The sequence below is a fragment of the Balaenoptera ricei genome, chromosome 17 (genome assembly GCF_028023285.1).
Source record: "Balaenoptera ricei isolate mBalRic1 chromosome 17, mBalRic1.hap2, whole genome shotgun sequence".
In the NCBI taxonomy this organism is placed as follows: Eukaryota; Metazoa; Chordata; class Mammalia; order Artiodactyla; family Balaenopteridae; genus Balaenoptera; species Balaenoptera ricei.
The window spans coordinates 67,158,604-67,180,016 of NC_082655.1; the positions used below are offsets into that span (position 1 = coordinate 67,158,604).

Sequence of the window (21,413 nt, forward strand, 5' to 3'; positions counted from 1 at the left end):
TACCATTTTTTCACTCCCACCAGCAACATATGAAAGCACTTTCTTCTCATAGTCTTACCATAAAGTGTGTATGTATGTATATACACATATATACATACATAGATTTGAAAAAAATGTGTTCTTAAATAATAAAGCACTATCTGAGTAGTGGAATGATTGGTGATTTTTATCTCCTTCAAGTACTTTCCTTTTCTGTTTTCCAAATTTGTTGTAATCAGTACTTATTACTTACAAAATAAGAAGGAAGACGTGGCAAAAGTATTAAATTTGCACTTCAGAGTGAGAAATTTGATTTAGCTAAAGGAGAGAATTTTCTGATGATAATTTGCACTGGGCCACAAGAGAAAAAGGAGCTATTTAAAAAACTTACTGACATCATTTATTCGTGTCTTGTGCAGAGATAAAGACAGAAAATAATTTACTTCTCAAAATTTCTTCTAAGCCTAAGAGTTCATAATTGTTACTATTTCTTCTTTCAACCAGAGTTATATACACACCTGGCCACACTGATGATCATATGGCCCTACTTTTAGAAGAAGAAAATGCTCTCTTTTCTGGAGATTGCATCCTAGGGGAAGGAACAACCATATTTGAAGACCTCTATGATTATATGAGCTCCCTAAAAGAGTTATTAAAAATCAAAGCTAAAGTTATATATCCAGGTGGGTAATATTATTAATCTAGCAAACCATTTGTGTCAAATGATGAGGAAGATTCATTTTGGTTTGTCTGTGTGTGTTCTTTGTGGTTTCAGCCTTGAAGAGATACATATAAATTGCTTCTTTCTAAATTACACCCCTACGTCTTGTCTAGCAATACAATTAAAAAGAAGACTGAGAGTTGTATTAATAACTTTTTTAAAAGATATGAGGGTTCTTTTTTAACATCTGCACAGCTATTAATAGAACTATTAAACAAATGAAGTAAACTTACTGGAACAAGAAAATTTTTTTCATTCCATAAGCTATCTTCAGTTTTGTTAACTTGATTTCTGTTGTGGACTACATTTTAGCCATGTAACCAACCTTGGGTAACATTTGATGTCTGAGCTTTAGTTTTTTAACTCACTATATGGAAATATCAGTAGCTTCTATATCAACTGTAAAATTGTGTATTTATTTCCGTTCTCCAGAAAAAGAAACCTGTTGTTAGTATATTAGCTATCACTGCCCTGCTTTACAATACGAATCTCTCCTCCATCCTGAAAGCTAAGAAAGATACGGTACCCAAGAGGCCCCCAGAAGGAAAAAGAGACTCGATTACTTAATTTTTTAAGTCCTTCCAACTTGTTCCTAACCAAAGAGCCATGGAAAGATCTGTAAATACAGTGTCTTCAGTACCTTCATATTCCCTCATGAGTTCCCACTGCTGAGGGGATAGGAAACATACAGTGAGGCTGGGCATTTGGATTAATATTGTGACATAAAAGGAGTGGAGGATGACAGCCATTTTGAAAGAGAAGACAGTAGACATTTGATGCACCCACATTGGAGCAAAGCTAATGAGAGCCTGCCGGGTGCCGGTTCTTGGAGTGTTGGCTTTAGTGAATCCAGTGAACTGGCTTACTGGCACAGCAGGAGCTCATATGTCAATGATGGTCTGTAGCCATAGCTACCATATATTAAAGCCGCTACCCTACCTGCCAGGTACTGTGCAGGGACCCTCACAGAGCTGTCCTCACAAAAACCCAGAGAAGCAGGTAGCTGAAGAAACAAACTCGGAGATTCATAGACTGTCCCAGCCACACAGCTAGTAAATGATGGTCGGTATCCTAAAGCCCGTGCTCTTCACCTAACAGGTTTGTCTGCTTCTGGTATTTTGTTCTCAACCCTCTTGCAGATTTGTGTAATATATTCATTTTCACTGTCTTAAGGAGCGAGTAAATTCCAATATAACTTTATCCGGGTTATCAACATTTCTGAATTGCTAGCCTATACATAAGATTCTTAAAGTTCTCCTGTGGTTCTTGTGAATTTTTAATAGCTCTTGGTCACTTACATGAAGCTACCTTTTACATTCCCCTTTTCAATCTTTGATAAGCATAGTGGTTAAGAGCACAGCGTGGTTAAAAGCTCCTGAATCAGAATCCCAGCTCCACCCCTTCTTAGCTGTGGAACTGTGGGCAGATTATTTACCCTCCCTATGCCTCAGTTTCTGCTGTACGAAGAGGATAATAAAAGTATCAATACCTACTTCATGGGATTCTTGTAAGAATAATGTATATTAAGCATTTAGAGCAATGTCTGGCAAATAATGAACACTCTGTAAATATTACCTATTGATACTGTTGTAGTTACTGTTTTTATGGCTGTATTTTTATTGTTAAATTTTTATTTTCTAACTTTTAATGAACACAATAATATCTTATATAGATTTTGATATAATTCTCTAATGTTTTTTGGCATTATATGTAATTTTTAAATCTCTTATTACCTGTATAGTTTTCCAGATAATTCTTATTTGTCGTGTGTTTAGTATGCCTTTTCAATATACTATATGAAATATTTTTAAATAGAGTAAATTAACTTCAGTTGTACTTAAAATTTTTTATCTGGTTGAAATCATTTTTGTAATTATTCTGATGCAGGACATGGCCCAGTAATCCATAATGCCGAAGCTAAAATTCTACAATACATTTCTCACAGAAATATCCGAGAACAGCAAATTCTTACATTATTTCATGAGAACTTTGAAAAGTCATTCACAGCAATGGATCTTGTAAAAGTTATTTACAAGGTAATTTTCATTTATCTTATTTGTTCAAAGCCACAGTTTTAATAGAATAATCTATTCAGTAGACTATAGATATGGTAAACTCATCACACCCCAGAGCAGAATGAGTCTGTTAATTTTTTAAGTAACGTCACTCGTATGGATTTGAGACCATCAATCTCAACTTTCTAGAACACAGAAGTTAGACAAACACTGGCCCACAGAACAAAAATAACCATCCTGAGCCATTATTAAGCCTTTTATCCTCCACTCTGTAGGGGAGACCATTGCCAACAGCCTGGCGGTTAATCTTTGTTATGGTTTGTGTATTATTCTAGCCATCTTGATGATCTGGTGTCCTGACCGGCAGCAAGTAAGGGGCGATCTGCTAGAGACAGCTACTGGGATAATAGCAGTGAGAAGTAGTAGCAATGCTAACAATAGATTAAAAGGAGAAAGGCCATGAAGAAGAGCATGAGTAGAGTCACTTCGTATAGAGAGAAAGGGCCCCTCACTCAGTGGCCTCTGAGCACATCACTGTATGACAGCACTGGGTGGCAATCCTTCAGTAGTTTTTCAGCAAATGTTTATTCGATACCTGCTTCGGGGTTAAGAATGGAATAAGATTATCTGGGTTTTAAAACTCCCACTACCATAACCTGTATGGCCATAGGATACGTGAGAGTATAATTAAAGATGAGCTTGAAAAGGAACCTGGGCCAGTTTCAATTAGTAAAGGACTATAATGTCCCATGGGTCTAATTTATCAAAAACCAGGTATCTCCATGTGCTTTGTTTTAAAAGGGAGGAATGAATGATTAAAAGGGCTGACAATAAAAAGTGCCAGGAGCAAAAGGGCAATGTAAATGTTTAAATTCTGCAGAACAGTTCATTTCCTCGTAATACTAAAGTTTAGCCACTCTAGACTATACATTGAAACATGGGTAGTTTTTTCTAACCCAAGTACAGAGAGCAGAACTCTCTGATAACCCTCACGGATGGGTCATCCAGTGACTATGCGGGCCTCAGAAATGCTGGTTCTGCATTCAGAGATGTGTTCAGAGATGTGTTCACTGCACACATGTGTGAAGCACCTGTCACATATAGAACAGCATTAGGTATTGCAGAGACATTTATTCATTCCACAGATGTTTACTGAATGCCTTCATGTGCCACACTCTGGACTAGGTGCAGAGACACAAAGACAACTACAGATCCCTGCCTTCAAAGGACTCATGGTTTAGCAAAGACAGACATGTTAAACAGATTCTTGTAATTCTGGCTGTATCATAATAGCTCCCATTTTTGAGCACATTATTATGTGTTAGACACTGTACTAAATGTTTCACATTTACAGTTGTAATTTGAAGTACTTAATTTCAAGTACCTTGACTTTTCACTGCATAAAGATACTGTTATTCCAACTTAACAGATTAAAAATAGACTCAAAAAGGGTGAGCTAAGTAAGTTTTCCAAGGGCACAAAACTAGCAGATGTCACACACTCAAATGTCAGAAGTCAGATACTCAAGTCTTGTGTTGTTCTATCACACCAAGCTTCCCGCAAGGCCATACACAGTACGTCAGGGCATAAAGGAAAGAGGAGTCACTTCTGCCTGGTGAAGATGCGGGGTGATGAGGCTTGTCCAGAAAAGCTTCAGAAACTTAATTATTGAATCGGATCTTGAAGAAGGAGTAAGGCCAGAGTACAGGAGAAGAGAAGTCATTGTAGACAGAAGGAAAGATGTGTTCAAACACTGGGAGTCACAAAAGCATCGTGTGTGTTTGAAAACCCACAAAGAAAACGCATCTGACTGGAGCCCAGAATGTATATTGCAGATGGGCAGGGAGGGGGTCCCAGGAAATGAGGCAAGAAAGACAGGCATGGCAGGTCAGGGGAAGCCCTTGGTTGCCATGCTAAAAAAATTTGGGCTTCAGCCAATAAGCTGGGAATGACCACCCAAGGATCTTAGGCAGGGAGTCACATAATTAGACCTAGAAAATCACACTGGTGGATATAATATATGGTACTGGAACTTCAGGGAGTTTGGGGTTGGAGGTTTCTGCTTGGGAATCATTAACACATGGTGTTGCGGTGACAAGTTGAACAAGTAAAAAGAGAAGAGAGTCAGTGATACAATTCATCATGAACATCAGTATTGAAGAGAAATCAGGGAAGAATATCCAGGATGAAGACGAAATCATAAGAGGTAGAATAACCAAGGGAAAAGAGAAGAGGTCTTCCAAACGGAGAGACTAGCCAGCTGATTTCAGGTAAAATGAGGACTGAAAAGAATTCTTTGAATTTTGATTAAAATATAATTCAGTGATCTTTGCAAAACATTTTCAGGGAGCTGAGAAATGGAGATAGTAAATTTAGTCAAGAAGCTTGACTTCAGGAAAATTCTTATTTAAAGAATATAAGGAGACAAATACTGTATGTTCCCACTTGTAATGTGGAATCTAAAAAATACAACAAACTAGTGAATATAACAAAAAAAGAAACAGACTCACAGCTATAGAGAACAAATTAGTGGTTACCGGTGGGGAGAGGGAAGGGGGAGGAGCAATAAAAGGGTAGGGGATTAAGAGGTATAAACTGTTATGTATAAAATAAGCTACGAAGATAAATATATTGTACAACACACGGAATAAAGCCAATATCTTATAATAACTAAATGGAGTATAACCTTTAAGAATTGTGAAGCACCATATTGTACTGACATTAATATTGTATATCAAGTATACTTCAATAAAATTAAAAATATATACATTAGAAAAAAGAATAAAAGGAATATTTATTTTGTTTACCATTCAGATAATAGTTGTCAATATTACATTACTAGCTTGACAAAAATAAAGGAAAAATTGTAAGTTTTAAGGTTGAAACATACATACTTTTAATAAAAATGTGCAAAGACATTATCATGTAACCTAATAAATAGACCATAGGGCCAACTGTCTGTAGAATCATCAAAACTACCTAGAATAATTTTTATGTTTGTTTATTCATTCATTTATAAAATATTGAGTTCCCACTATGTGCCATTTTGCTAAGCACTGGGTATTCAGTAGTGAACAGATGCTGCTACTGTACTGTCTTTATGGAGCTTACAGTCTGTTTTGCCTAGAAGTATATTTCTAATAATATAGTGACTCAAAGCAAGACATATATGAGATGAAACAGTGTTGATTATTACTCTATAAAACTGTATTTGAATTAAGACTGTATTCTTTTGCCTTTTTTCTTTAAAAGTTTCAAAAAGATTAACTCTGTTCTTTTTTAAAAAAGAAATGCTTTACTTTCACTCTCATTTTTCTTTTAGGATACTCCTGAGCATTTACATAAAATGGCCGAACATAACACCTTGCTTCATTTGAAAAAATTAGAAAAGGAAGGAAAAATATGTAAGTATTCTTCCAAATTTTAGTTCTTTTATTACCAGCACTTAAAATATTTGTTAACAAATGAACTAGTTTCCTTTGAGGAAAAACACCACCCACCAGAGTTCTCCCTTGAATGTCACTATAAGCTGGAGAGACAGTCACTAGGAAGGGTCAGTAGCAAAAGGCCAGGGGATCACAAGTTAGAACAGAAGCTTCCACAGGAATAAGAATCTCGCATGGGGGTTCCAGTCCTCACCCACCAGAATGACAGTCACGGGCATGTAGTGGGAAGAGAGCTTCTCCTCTCCCAGACCACACGACCACGAAGAATTTTACATGTATCGAGAGAAGATTTGGGAACAGCCAAAGGTCTAGCAGCAGTAAAAGTAGCAAACTCAAAGATATTAAAGCAGTAATTCTATAGTTGTTCCCTAGTGTTAATTTGTCAAATTAATAATCTTAGACGTTTGATCCTTAAAAAGCAAGAGGTGCAAAGTTGGACTTTGTGTAGAAGCTTCAGCAACATCTTTATATGTACCCCCCCAAGAAAAACCCCAACTTTATATTGAGCAACAAAATTATTTTAGGAATTAATGCTTTTTCTAGTTACAAGATAACTTAAAATGTAGTGATTTGCTCATCTTTTGTTAACTTTTTACTCTATAATTTTCTTTCCACAGTTAGCAACATGGATCCTGAGAAGAAATGGAAAGCTCATCTTTAGTTTCAGCTTAAAGAAAGATGTTGTTGTTTTGTTTTTCGAGAATGGTATGTTTTGTTAACTATTAATTATTTACAGAGAATATAGCGTGTGGAACATTGAAAATAATCCTAGATATACTTTAAAATAACATCATACTTATTCTAAAGTATGTAAATTACATTTTACACCTATAATATTAGCTATTTGTCTCACCTAGGTGTTATAACATTTTACCAAAAATTCCAAATCCAACAGTTTATCCATTTTCAATACATAAAATAAGTTTCTTATAAAATAATAAAATTTATGTCATTTAAACTGGATATTATTCTTAGAGGTTATTTACCTATTACCAGTGGTCAGTAATACTGTTTTTTCTAGCTGCTTCAATTAACAGCACATTTCAGTGTAATCCTTCCTTTTCTGCAACCTTTGTCTATATCTGTAGATTACAGGCTTGTTTTCATGTTTCTAACAATTATATCATGATTATATATCAGTTCTATACTTCTGTATCATGTATATTTTCTCATAGTGGCATCCCACAAATGATTCATGTAAATCAACTTCTGGTAATAGAAAAATATTAAATTCCCAATTAAAGTCATTGTATATAAATAATTATTTCTGTAATCCATTAGTACAACCAACTTACTTTCCAAATTTAGGTTTTCATATATAGTCATCAACATATATATGAATTATATACCAAAGTTTTTAAAATTAGAATATTATAAGACAGAATTTTTTATAAGTAGTGTTTTTAAATAGTGGTTAGGGGGCTTCCCTGGTGGCGCAGTGGTTAAGAATCCACCTGCCAGTGCAGGGGACATGAGTTCGAGCTCTGGTCCGGGAAGATCCACGTGCCGTGGAGCAACTAAGCCCGTGCGCCACAACTACTGAGCCTGCACTCTTAGAGCCCATGAGCCACAACTGCTGAGCCTGCGTACCACAGCTACTGAAGCCCATGCGCCTAGAGCCCGTGCTCCGCAACAAGAGAAGCCACGGCAATGAGAAGCCCGCGCATCGCAACGAAGAGCAGCCCCTGCTCACTGCAACTAGAGAAAACCCACGCGCAGCAACGAAGACCCAACGCAGCCAAAAATAAATAATTTTTAAAAAAATAGATAAGCAACAAGCATACCTATTTAAAATAAATAGTGGTAAAAAAAAAAAAATAGTGGTTAGGTTCTAAGGTAGCCCACCAATGCTTATTTAACCCATAAGGTTGCCAAATGACAATACAAAAATGAGCTCAGAATCCTGAAAGTATACTTTCTTTTTTCTAAAGACTTTTTTAAAATTCTTTAAAAACTTTCTTTAACATCCTTACCTCTTCCTGCCCCTTTTCCAAAGGCCCCTAGAATTTTCATACCATTCTAAACTCTGGAGACCTGTTGTGTTCCTGAAACCATTCCATATTACAAAACGACTGTGAACTCAATAACAAAAAACAACCCAATTCAAAAATGGGCAAAGGACTTGATAAGACATTTGTCCCAAGAAGATATGCAAATGGCCAATAAGCACATGAAAAGATGCTCAACATCTCTAATCATGAGGGAAATGCAAATTAAAACCACAACGAATTAGGGCACAGGGATGAGAAGGGCATTCTGAACTGGGAATCGCATACACAAAGCTGTGGAATCATTATCTTTCTAAGGTACCATGGCACACTTTAAGCTGCAGGTGGATCTGTTGAAAGAGGGGTGGTGATGAGGGAAGGTTATTAAACTTGGTTCTTGAGTGAGTCTAGGCAACTGAGCTTTATCAGAAACAATGGCATCCACCAAGTATCTGCTTTGTGTGGGTACTGGGCCAGACGCTGGGGATACAAAGGGGAACAAAATAGCATCTCTGCTCTCAAAAGAAGCTCATCTGGTTGTGGAGACACTCAATATGCAGTAGCAGTCAGTCTGTTTGGAGTAAAGGAAGAGTGTGTAACCTGGTTGGGTTACAGAAAGCTGCTTAGAGGAGGAGCCTAAGCCCAATCTTGAAAGACGAGTCAGTGGCAGCCAGGTGACGAAGTTAGGGGTATCTGTTTGGGAGATGAGAAGATTGTTCTAGTTGGAAGAAATAGTGTATGCACATAAACAGAGAGGTGGCAAAGCATCACATGGTTGAGGAACTGATTTATGTGACTAAACTACACTGTATGGTATTTGTGGGTGGAGGTCCTAAGAATAAGAAGCATCTCATGGGAACACAAACTCACAGGAACCAGTGTGCTGTCATCCGGCCACACAGGATGGATATACACAATTTAGCAATTGGAAAGCAGGTGGTGGTCCGGGACAGGACTAGTAGTATTTTGTTGTCTCCTCAACAGCGAGTTTGTCCCCGACCATGATAGTAATTTTGCTCCCCTTTTTGTTTCTATCACTCCAGCCAATTACTTTACCCCCGTTCAATACACCCAGAGATTGTGGATTACTCATAACTTCTGCTTACTCATTTTCTATTTACTCAAAAGAGTTTTTGCATTCTCCTTATCATCACCTCTGCCCTCTCCCTGTAATACTTTAGCTTCTGTTTTGCAACCACTGAGTAACTCTCTAGGTGTCTCAGATTCAAATCTCCCCATTACAAGAGGACCTGACTGGTGTAATTAATCTTCTATATCCCTTTTGGAGAGCTCTCCCGCCATCCTGTCCTATATGTTACTGACCAGCCCTTATGGTAACTGCTCTAGACCAATCATCTGGGACCAGAGGGGTCCCAGGAAATTTTATCAGAAGGGTACCCCATTCGACAGAGGCAGTACACAGGGTAAGCATTCTGAGATGGCCTTTTCAGCACGGTAGGGGAGGGAAAAAAGCCAAAGGAGTCTCAAAGGTAGTAGAAGACAGAGTAACAGATATGAGAAATATTTAAGAAGAGGAATAGAATTTAGGGACCTATTAGGTCTTGAGGGATGGGATCAGGTGGAAAGGAAGAAGCCCAGTAGAACTATAGATTTCTGGCTTGGGCAGCTGGGTAGTTGCTGAATTGATAACCAGGATGAGGGAATACAGGAAATGGGGTACATAGAGTGGGTAAGGGAGGGACAATGCATTGTACTGTACGTGTGAGTTTGAAGTACCAGGGAACATCCAAAGAGAGATACCTGGTAAGCACTTAGATATACAGAGCTGGGGCTAAATAGGTAGGCTATATTTTGTTGCAGGTTAGTGTAAGCAAAAAGGAAAGTTGGTTGGCACAGCTCACCAACCTGAGAAGGTTGAAGGTGAAGCCAGGTTTGTGAATAAGAATGAAGATTTGGATCCCGTCAGTACAACCCCAAACATCTTTTTTTTGGGGGGGGTGGTGGTCAGAACCTCCACAGCAGACTGGCTTCTTCCCATGGTGAAGGTTACGGGCAGCTGTGCACTCATAACCAGCAGGGAAAGCTAGTTCTTCCAGCTTCAGTTTGGAAAATCCTAGGGGAAGGACTTGATGACTTGTACTGGCTCATTACCCATACCTTGGACCAGTCCCTGTGGTCAGGGAAACATGAGGTTCTGTATTTGGCCCAGCTTTGGTCACACGCCTGCCCCTGTGGCCACAGTGGGTGAGATCTCTTCTCGGATGGAAAAGACGCTCAGAGAAGGGTTCGGGACCAGTACTGATTCCTTCATAAATAGCTCTCCCTTCTTTCCAGTGTGTGTAAAATAGATGATAAATAAATCAGAGCTCTCTGCGGTAGCTCATTGGATGCCCCGGCCAACTCTGTGAAACCTGAATCTTTTCTGTGTGTTTCTGGGAGACTTTCTATTTTTAAGTTATTTGCAATTATTTTCATATGTCCAGGTTGTCACTTCAAGGAAAAGTAAAATTAATAACCTATATGGGAAAAGAATCTGAAAAAAGGATAGATTATATGTATAACTGAATCACTTTGCTGTACACCTGAAACCAACACATGATAAATCAACTATACTCCAATATAAAATCAAAAATTTTTTTAAAAAAGAAAAAGTAAAGTTGACTAGTAGCAGGGAGGCTGGAATCCTAGAGAAAATGAGAAAAGATTTAAGTGCGGGTGTTTCTTAACTCCGCCAGTGCTGAACTTCTGCGCCCTCTCCCTTGCCAGTCTCCCGTGCTCACCAGTGCAGTGCACAAGCTTAAATCTTGCTACCAATTTCCAGGCATTGTTGGAGCAGGAAAACTCATCAGTCTTTTCCCCTTTTCCATTCGGGGGGGCGGGGGGTGGCTTAAAAGGATACTTGGTTTTGTTGGGGAAAAAAGTTCCATGTTTGAAATACTGATTGTGAAAGTCTTAGTTCCAGCCGCACTGATGCTGGGCCTTTTGAAACATTTGGAATTGAAGCGGAGAATGGAGGAGGGGCCTACATAACTGTATTTACTTGTGTATGCAGGCAATATCTCTGGAAAAGCACCCCCAAAATTTTAAAAAACAGTAACATTGGTTACCTCCCAAGAGGAGAACTTATGGGTAGCTGAGGAACCGGGGATAGGACCGGAAACATCACAATCTACCCTTTTATATCTTTGGACTTTTGAATTATTTGAATGTATTGCTTATTCAAAATATAAATAATAAAATGTCTTAATCAAAAGAAAAGGCCTGAGTCTGTCTCATAGAATCTACTGGGCTAGTCCCCCAGAACAGAGGGGAGGTACATGCCCACTGGGAAAATGATAAGTTGACCTGCACCCCAATCTACAGAGAAATTTAAGAAGGCGGTCTGGGTTAGAGAGAGATTAGGAAGTCACGGCCCTGAGGTTGCCATGAAAGCAATGGGTAAATGTACACAACCTTGGGGTGGGTACAAAGGAAGAGAATTGGCAAGGATGATTAAGAAAGCTTGATCAAGGATAGGATAATCACTGGGAGAGAGGCATCCAAAAAGGGACAGTCAACAGTGTTAAATGAAGACTCTTATGTGCTGTTTATGCTTATTTTATCCATTACTGAATTATATAACATTAAATTCTCAAAAAAGTGGCTGCTGCTTACCAATTTTATCCTGAAAGACTGCTCAAAAATGCTAAAATTCTGAATCCCCAGCAAATCCATATTAAAAGCCATTAACATTATAGGCAGTTTTAAAAAGCATATTAAGCATTATTGTTTGAAGATTAATTTTTGGTACTGATTTATGGCAGATGGATCACATGTGTATTGCCACTCCTTTCCAAGAGCCCCCCAAAAATATATATTAAGTTTACAGAGGTACAGATAAAAAATAATAGTAAAAGATATAAACCTGAGAAGACCGTGGAAGAAGAGATTGCAGAGATTTTAACCAAATTTTGAAAGACAGAGGATAGAGTCAGGGTAGTGATAAAACTATAGCCAAAAATTGCTGCAGGAGGGAAGAGGGCCAGTTCATCCTAACAACCCCTTGAGAAGATGAGGAGTTGGAGGCACCAGATACTGCAGAAGGTAGATACTGCTCTGCTCTAAAAGTGGGATTGGGGACTTTTCTGGTGGCACAGTGGTTAAGAATCTGCCTGCCCAGGGGGTGGTGGTGGTGGTGGTGTGATGAATTGGGCAGTTGGGATTGACATGTATACACTGATGTGTACAAAATGGATGACTAAAAAGAACCTGCTGTATAAAAAAAAAAAAAAAAATCCGCCTGCCAATGCAGGGGACACGGGTTCGAGCCCTGGTCCAGGAAGATCGCACATGCCTCAGAGTAACTAAGCCCATGCACCACAACTACTGAGCCTGCGTTCTAGAGCCCACGAGCTGCAACTACTGAAGCCCGCGCGCCTAGAGCCCGTGTTCCGCAACAAGAGAAGCCACTGCTATGAGAAGCCTGCGCACCGCAACGAAGAGTAGCCCCAACTCGTCGCAGCTAGAGAAAGCCCACGCACAGCAACGAACGCACAACACAGCCCTAAATAAATAAATAAATAAATAAATAAATAAATAAATAAATAAATAAAATTTTTATTTTAAAAAGTGGGATTGGTGAAAGCTTCTTTTTTTTTTGGCTTCACCACATAGCATGTGGGATCTCAGTTCCCTGACCAGGGATTGAACTCACACCTCCTGCATTGGAAGTGCAGTGTCTTAACCACTGGACCACCAGGTAAGTCCCCATAGTGAAAGCTTATTATGTGCAACAGACCCCAGTGCTACACAGCCAGCCAACCACCACCCCAAAAAAGAGACTGAAGTTTATTCTTGGAGGTGAAAGGCAGAAAAAAATTAAGCAAAAGTCAGAACAGTAGACCTCCATTCCCCTTTCCTCACCTGTCCCCAGAACAGTAGCTTCCAAATAGATGAATGCCAGGTAGAAGATTGGAAATTTCCTCTCGAGAGAAAGAGAATGATCTAGAGAAAAAACCTGCACAAGCCCTGCTCACAAGACCCTAATCTCATCAGAGACCTCACTTTGAACCATTCTTATAAAACCCCTCATCAAATCTTCCCAGGTTGGGGGGAAAAAAAAGAAAAGAAAAAGAAAAAGAAGAGAAAAAACCTGCATATACACAATATACATTGTGTTGGGTTCTCCAACACAATGGCCATATCTCCCCACAATCTGACAAATCCTCCCATACACTCACCCACATATACAGTTTCCAATCAGTATCTCTTAATATAAACAGAAATCAAACATCAGAAATGATGGAGCAAAATAAGCAAAACTACAGAAAAAAGTCAATGTAGAGGAAATTTTTTTTTAATTATTAGTATCTTTAGAGAGATAAAGGAAAGTATTATAATTTATAAAATAAGAAAGATTACTGTGAAAAGTAACTGTGAAAAAGTCTTGGAAAATAAAAATATATAACCAAAATAAATAGAACGGTTGGAAAACAAAGTTGAGAAAGTTCTTAGAAAACAACAACAAAGATGGAAAATAGAAGAAAAAAGACAGAAGACTTTAAAAGGAAACCAGGAGGTACAAAATCAAAGTAATAGGGGTCCAGAAAAAAAAGAACTGAAAATAGGCAGAAATTAACAAAGAAGAAATACACGAAGATTTCCCAGAACTGAAGGACATGAGCCTTTCCATTGAAAGGGTCTACTTAGTGCTCAACAGTGTAAAAAAAGATAAAACAATGCATACCAAGTCATACCATTTCAAAATTTCAGAACATCAGAAATAAAGAGAAGCCCTTAGAAGCTTCCAGGCTATGGGTGTGGTGGTAGGATTGGGGGTTAGAATCACTTAGAAGGGAGCATGAAATCAAAATGGCACTGGCGGGCTTCCCTGGTGGCGCAGTGGTTGAGAATCTGCCTGCCAATGCAGGGGACACAGGTTCGAGCCCTGGTCTGGGAAGATCCCACATGCCACAGAGCAACTGGGCCCGTGAGCCACAATTACTGAGCCTGTGCGTCTGGAGCCTGTGCTCCGCAACAAGAGAGGCCGCGACAGTGAGAGGCCCGCGCACCGCGATGAAGAGTGGCCCCCGCTCGCCACAACTAGAGAGAGCCCTCGCACAGAAATGAAGACCCAACACAGCCATAAATAAATAAATTTAAAAAAAAAAATTTTTTTTTTTAAAAATAAATAAAAAATGGCACTGGCTTTTTAAATGTAACAAGGTGTTTTAGGACATAATGCCTTCAACTATGTGAGGGAAAAATTATTTGTGTCCTAGAAGTTTATAACCAACCGAATTATCAGTCACGTGTGCAGGTAAGGACTCAAAAAGTGTATCTGCCATGCACCTCTCTTTAGGGAACTGCTGGATAGTGCACTCCAGAGAAACAAGAAAAAGGAAGGCCCAAAGGTGCAACAGAAGATCCAATACAGAAAATTGTCAAGAGTGAGTTCTAAGGGAATTCCCTGGTGGTCCAGTGATGAGGACTTCACACTTTCACTGCCAAGGGCCCAGGTTCAATCCCTGGTTGGGGAACTAAGATCCCACAAGCTGCACAGCGTGGCCAAAAACAAAAAAGGTGAGTTCTAAGACAAAGGGGTCTCCAAAGCCTGCTCCAGATTGGAGGAAGAGGAAGAGGAGGCTTCAGAGAGCGATCTCCGGGGCGGGGGGAATGAAACATTATCTGGGATGGTTGAGGCTTTGGGGGAGAAAAACTGCTGGTAGTCAGACAACAACTCTAGCTGAGCAATTGAAACGACAATCAGTTAATAGAAAACTATACTGGTGGCGGAGGGGGGAAATGAGGCAATTATTGATTCCAAAAAATAAGAATGATGCTAGGAAAGAAATAAGTATGAAATACTATCTGACTCTTCAATTTTACATAGGCAATAACGTAAACGCTGATTAAAAATTGCGTTACAGGATAATGCAGGAAAGGAAATGGGAGGTCGAGAATGCTAAATCGTCACCTGTGATGATAGAATGTCAATTCTATTACCCATTTCTTCCTTTTAGTGAGACCAACATCTATTCTAATGGCATATGATGCAGCCCATGCTTTTAACATTTTCCCAAGGGTTGAAGAAAATTTTTCACTGAAAGAAGCTCTCTGGTTTTATACCACAGAAGTGTTCCCAGCCTACTTTGTGGAAGCAGATTAATCCTGCTTCTTTCCCCTGCTTCAATTTTCAAAAATGGTGAACACGCTGACCACAAGTGGTGTATCTCAAGATTTTATATCTAAACCTGAAACTCTAAGGAATATTGTTAACCATCCATTCTCGTGGTGCAGAAATATGGCCTTGAGCCACTTCCATCACTATCAAGTGGGGTACTTATTACAAGTAAGCAAATTTCTGGTCCCTAACCAGATCTACTGCATCAGAATTCCTGAAAAGGACCAAGGAATATCATTTTTCCCATTGACCCAGATAGTTCTTTATTCACACGAACAGAATTATAATTTAGTATTATGTTGTTGGTTTTTATTTTATCAAAGGTCAGTGTGAGATCCACACATATAAAATCTCTACCTGGGACTTCCCTGGTGGCGCAGTGGATGAGACTCTGCGCTCCCAATGCAGGGGGCCCAGGTTCGATCCCTCGTCATGGAACTAGATCCCACATGCATGCCGCAACTAAGAGTTTGCATGCCACAACTAAGAAGTCCGCGAGCCGCAACTGACCTGGCACAACCAAATAAATAAATAAATATCAAAAAAAAAAAAAAAAGAATTCAATGGAAGAAAGACATCAAAAAAAAAAATTAAAAAAAAAAACAAACTCTACCTGTTTTTTTTGTAATGCTATTGAGGGCATTGTGTATTTTATTATTCAGTGTTCTTCAGTGCTCATGGAACGAAATCTCTTTCAGATTTCAGAGCTAGAAAAAAAGTTTTTCTCTCCTATGAACTGGTCTATTTCCTTTATGAGACTAGGGCTTGTCAAATTTGACTATTAGAATCACCTGGGGAACTTTGAAAACATGCACGGCTTCCCAGACCCCAAGCCAGACACACTCACCAGAATCTCCAGGTTAGGGAGGATCCATGTGATACTGATAACTCACCATGTTTCATACACTCTGCATCGGACAAACATCTAGTTAATTCAGCATGTTCACATTTTGCCTTGACTTCCCGGAAGCTAGTCTTATAGTAATTTTTCTTGGAATTCAATTTTTAATATAATCATTGTCCTTTTCTTCCCCCATTTTATTACTTGTCTTATTTAGTATGTTTTTAAAGAATTTCAACTTCAGAGGAAATAATTTCTAATAATACTGTCCTTTGGACCAGCACATTCCTTGCAATAGCATTTAAGCCTAAAATAAATCCGTTATTAGGATTAAAGAGTGAAAGAATGTTGTGAGCTTTTAAAAGTTTCATCATCCAGAGTATATGGAGGCTTCGTGGGAAATTACTGTTAGAAAAGTACTCTGAAAACCACTGTTATTAAATGCTATATATATAATTAAGATCCTGACCCCCTTTAGTCTCTTCGCTACGGGCACCTTCAAGACTAAATTCGTTGCTCTTCTTTCTTTTTATTCACCACCTCAAAGAGCTAATCCATTTTAGTCGTGTTAACCATCATCACCAAATGTATACTTGAGCTTGAATCTTTTGCTATCTGCAGGAACTCTTCACGTAGCTGTCTCCCAAAGTCCAGACATCAATGTGAAGAAACCCAGTATATCTAAAACTGAACTCTTCTGCTTACTCCACAGTCTCATATTCCTGATTACCTCTCCTTCCCAACTCACCATTTGGGTAAATAGCGTCACCATTCCCCCATGTCCCCAGCTGAATCTGTCCTTGGTCACTCCTATTTCTTTCAAGCCCCACACCATTTAGCAAGGCAATATTTATGCCATAGTTTGAGGATGTAGATGCGATCTGAAGACCAGAGGAAATGCTGGTGGGTGTGAGAGATGCCCAGGAGTGATAAACTGCCTAGGAAATGAAAGGGGCTTGAAACCTATCATTTCTCTCACATAGTCTCAGGGATTTATCCCCTTTCTCTTTTCTTCCCTGGCCTAGCGCTCATTTCCTGAGTTAAAATAAACTACTACTAATTGATTTCCCAGTATGTGGCCTATTCCTGTTTCCATTCATCATGGTGGTGGTGGTGATGCTTTAGTAATATTATTTGTCCAATCAATTCCTCATCTATAGGAAAAGAATGATAATGGTACCTAACTCAATGAGTTGTTGTATTAAATGTTCTTTGTGTTTATCACAGTGCTTGGCACCCAATAAATATTAATTGCTATTATTTTGTTGTTAACAGAACACATTCACATATTCCCTTATAATTATTTCACTTGGACTTAACACCAATTAAGCTCCATAAAGCACCGTATTTACTTTTTAGTAAAATCTTACCATAACTTTTAAAAATTCACATTCTTCATCTTGGGAGTTAACATTTAATAGTTGTAAAATCTTAAACAAGTTATTTTACCGAGCCTCTGCTTCCTTATTTGAAGTAGGGGAAACGTTATGTTCCTGGTTGATATGAGCTTAAAATTAATAATGTATATAGCAACAGTGTTTGGGGGACTGCAAAGAACTGTACACATTTTAACTGTTTTCACTTGTGCTGTAAGCTTTGTCTTTGAGCACAAGGGCTGATGCAAACAAGGAAACAGCTCCAAAGAATCCTTGGCCACCACCCCCAAGACCTTGGTTCTACTAGGCACTGAGCCATACACCATTTTTCTGATGGCTACAAGACATCATGTCAGATCCACCAGTCACAAATTCCCTGAGGTATAAGACCTTCTAATTTCAGAAGCAGTTGAGCAAAGCATTTTGCACAGAATGATGCTCTCATCATTTCATTCTCCTCAGGTGGAAGTGATCTACTGGGTGGCCTCCCTGGCAGAGGCGAGTCTCCAGTTACTTTGCGAAGCATACCCCCAATCTGCTGCTGCTGTGTCCTCATGTACCAATCTCCCCAGGAACCGCTTACCTACCACCATTTTCCTGTCTGTTCATGAGAACTAAGGCCCTCTTGAGGTGAAGCAAATTCAAAGTAAGACCACTCCTCTATCTGTGTCTGCTGAGTTTATTTCAGAAATCTATCCTACTACACATCTTCAGAGTTATTGGCTGTTTCCTGAAATACGAGTCATCTATTCTATCCCATCCATCTATTCTTCTCATTCACTCATGGTCATACTACTGTTGGATTTTTCTCCCCTGATCCAACCACCTCCTGCTGTTCCTCTACCTTTAGAACCTTCCCGCCATGTGCCCTGGGACACCTATGTTGGTTCACGTTCTTATTTGCCCAACACCCCTTCCTCTGCACCTTCTAATAATAGACACACTTACCCTACCCATGGGAAATGCATGTGATCAAGATAGGCCGCGTGACCCAGAAATGATCATACAACCAAGCCAGCTTTGTCTAGGTCTTCCTTTGGGATTGTTCTGATAAAACTTGCAAGTGACAATGTTCTCTGCCGTGTAAATAAAGTCCATTGACTATAGGGAAAAATGAAGCCAACCTGAAACAAAAGACAGAAAAAAAGATACACTGAGAGAGAGTTCTGATGAGGTCAAGTACCTGGTGCTAGCTCCCAAGATCCACAGAGCGTCCCAGTTCCCCAAAGCTTTTCTCTTGAATCTGCTGAATCTTGTGAATCCTCTTTTCAGTCCCTTGCAACTAGGAGAGTTATAATAAGATAATCCACTCCAGTATAAAGAAACCCCCTACATCCTCCAACCCTGCACCAAGCATTCCCTTGACCAGTTGCTTAAACTGTACCCTAGCCCTCCCCTCAAACCACCAAGCCTCTTTAGTGGGGCTGACGGTCTCCTCCTGTCCAAACCCCTCCAGGGCCACCCTGTTCCTGTGGCCATCTTTCCCTCCACCCTTGTGGCTGTCACTCCCCTCTCATTCCTTCAAAACAGGATTGTGGCTCACAGTCTTTCTGGCACTGCCCTTCCTGATCTCATCACAGCGGGGAAGAACCTCCACTCAGGTCCATGACTGCTTTGTCTCTGCTGACCTTGCCTTGTCCCTCCTTCGTTTCCGTGTGAAAAGAGGTGTCTCCTCCTATGTAAAGTTAATCCTCTACCTATGTTCTGGAGGATCCAAACCTTCAAGACCTCAGTCCATCAATTTTCACACCTCTCCCCATCTCCCCAGTGTCTTCAACCTCTTCCTCTCTTCCCTTTTCTCATATCTAAACATGATCAACTGTCGCATCATTCAACAGCAAACACAAAACCTACCTTAACTCCCTGATTCTTCTTTAGTGACCTACCCTGCTCTCTCCTCCCCTTTGAAGCTAAACTTCTTGAAATCACTTACACTTCCTGTTTCCATTTTTACACTTTGCATTCACCACTTTCTGAAACTGATCTCTCATCTATCAGAGAAGCATTAACTCAGGCCCCTGGTGTGCTAAACAAAGTGAACTAAGTTATAGTTTCAATAAGGATAGACACTCCATCTTGGGTTCCTTAAGCTTCTAGAGGTCAGAAGATCACAGTCCTGCCCTTAGGGGGACCCAAGAGTGATCTGGCTGGGTCACAGCCTTTTCATTACCAGTTGGCTCTCCCTCCAAGGGTGACATGTCCTCTCTTGCCAATCTTTCCTAAGAGTAACAACACTGCATTATAAATTTGGCTTATAGTTTCCATAGCAGTAAAATGTATACTCAAGAAAATTATATCATTTCCAACTATTAAAGCAATGATTTCACTTCCTCATAGAAATACAATTTCTTCCTCACAAGACAAGTGCAATTTTATATTCTTAAAATTTACTATAAATGATTTAACAATAGCATGTAAACAGATAAATGACCTGTTTTTTTTTTTTTAATGGGCGTTGTGTTTCCATCAGAGCAGGAGCCAGTCTCTTCAATGGATTAGGTTGAGAATCATTGCTGTCTGGAAGTTCAGGGTCATCCTGGTAAGTGAAGCTCCTAGAGCCCTATTTATACTGAAACAGAATGGGTTTGTCAGACAAACAGGTTGCCAGCCCTGGGACTTTGGGCAAATTACTTAACCTCTCTGAGCCTCAGTTTCCCCATTTTTAAATTAGAATAACAACTATTCATAGGGTTTCTGTGAAAACTAAATGATGTAACTTATGTGAAAGCAAAATATCAATACCTGGAACACAGTAGTCATACAACAAATATTAGTTTCTTCTTTTCCATTCTTTTGTCCCCTAGGAGCTGTTGAAATCCAACAGTCCCATTTTAGTTTTTCCTTTTATTAGGCACATGCTTGTTGTACTTACTTTCGCATCATCTCAGAACTGTTTTTTTCCTTTTTATATATATCTTGTGTGACCAACTAGAGATAACCTCTTTGAGGGCAAAGATTGTCTCTCCGTTTCTTTTATATTTCTCATACTTACAGCAACCCTATGCCACAGATTTTCCTGGATAGACCCAAATTCAAACAATCTGCTTTTTGTCCTTTTTTAAATTATTAAAAATATCCTGAGAATCCCAACATTTCGGGATCCAAGCTACATTTGCGGAAACATCACTTACCCACAGGACAGTGTCTGTACACATAGGAGTCAGCACCACGCTGGACACACAATAACAGCCCCCAGAGCTGGACACACCTGAGCAATCAGTCTGCTTAAGAGAGACCTCCAGAGCCCTGAGGGCCTCCTTAGACCACTTTCCCCACCACCATGACCCACCTTCAGAGGATTTAATGGCAGTCCTCCCTCCCTACAAGCTTCTGAAGCAGCCCATCCTAAAAAGGAAGCTAAGATTAGAATTGATTCCCCACTTTCCCTAAAAGACCATCTGGATAGTTGCCCCATGCGGCAGGACCCTTCCCACCTTAGTCCCCTTGGAGGCGAACCTCCAGGTCATCCACCATCACCACATTCTCTCCCCCTCGTGGCTCTTCGTCCCCTGATTTGACTTAAGCTAACCTCCCGCACCCTTCCACTGCATCCCCTAGAACCCCATTTGTGTCATCAGCCAAGCCCTCCACAGCCTCCACCCTTTTCTGCATACTTCACCCTCTTGCACAGAAACCTGGGGCAGCTCTCAGTGGAAACTGAAACCTGCTTCCCCCGGAGCCTCAAGAGGCTGCCGCTCTCCCTCCCACCCCAGCACGCCGCAGAGCCGAGGGGAGGAGTGGGTGCGCCCGTGCCCCTCCCTGCTGCCGACAGACAGCTCTCCCCCCTCGCTCAGAAACCCGCGCTCTTCTGGAAGCCCATGCCCTCCAACTACACCACCCACTCACTACCCACGGCCCCGCGACCATCAGCCCCTCACCAGGCGCCTGAATCCTCTTCATCCTCTTCACTCGTGCCAGATGTCA

The 21,413-nt window shown here is 40.0% G+C and overlaps 1 protein-coding gene across 3 annotated transcripts in view; it reads left to right on the forward strand.

Moving 5' to 3' along the window:
• The window catches only part of LACTB2 (lactamase beta 2), a 42,539-nt gene extending 24,436 nt beyond the window's left edge, over positions 1-18,103 (forward strand). The window contains exons 5-9 of one of the 3 annotated variants that reach the window (XM_059901293.1): positions 484-662; positions 2,588-2,736; positions 6,038-6,119; positions 6,779-6,866; positions 17,952-18,103. In XM_059901293.1, the coding sequence (XP_059757276.1) occupies positions 484-662; positions 2,588-2,736; positions 6,038-6,119; positions 6,779-6,822 (454 nt within the window). In that variant the 3' untranslated portion in view covers positions 6,823-6,866; positions 17,952-18,103. Of the gene's footprint in view, positions 1-483; positions 663-2,587; positions 2,737-6,037; positions 6,120-6,778; positions 7,375-17,951 lie in introns of those variants that run through there. The other 2 variants (XM_059901291.1, XM_059901294.1) reach the window with 2 other exon arrangements.
• The last annotated feature ends 3,310 nt before the right edge of the window (positions 18,104-21,413 follow it).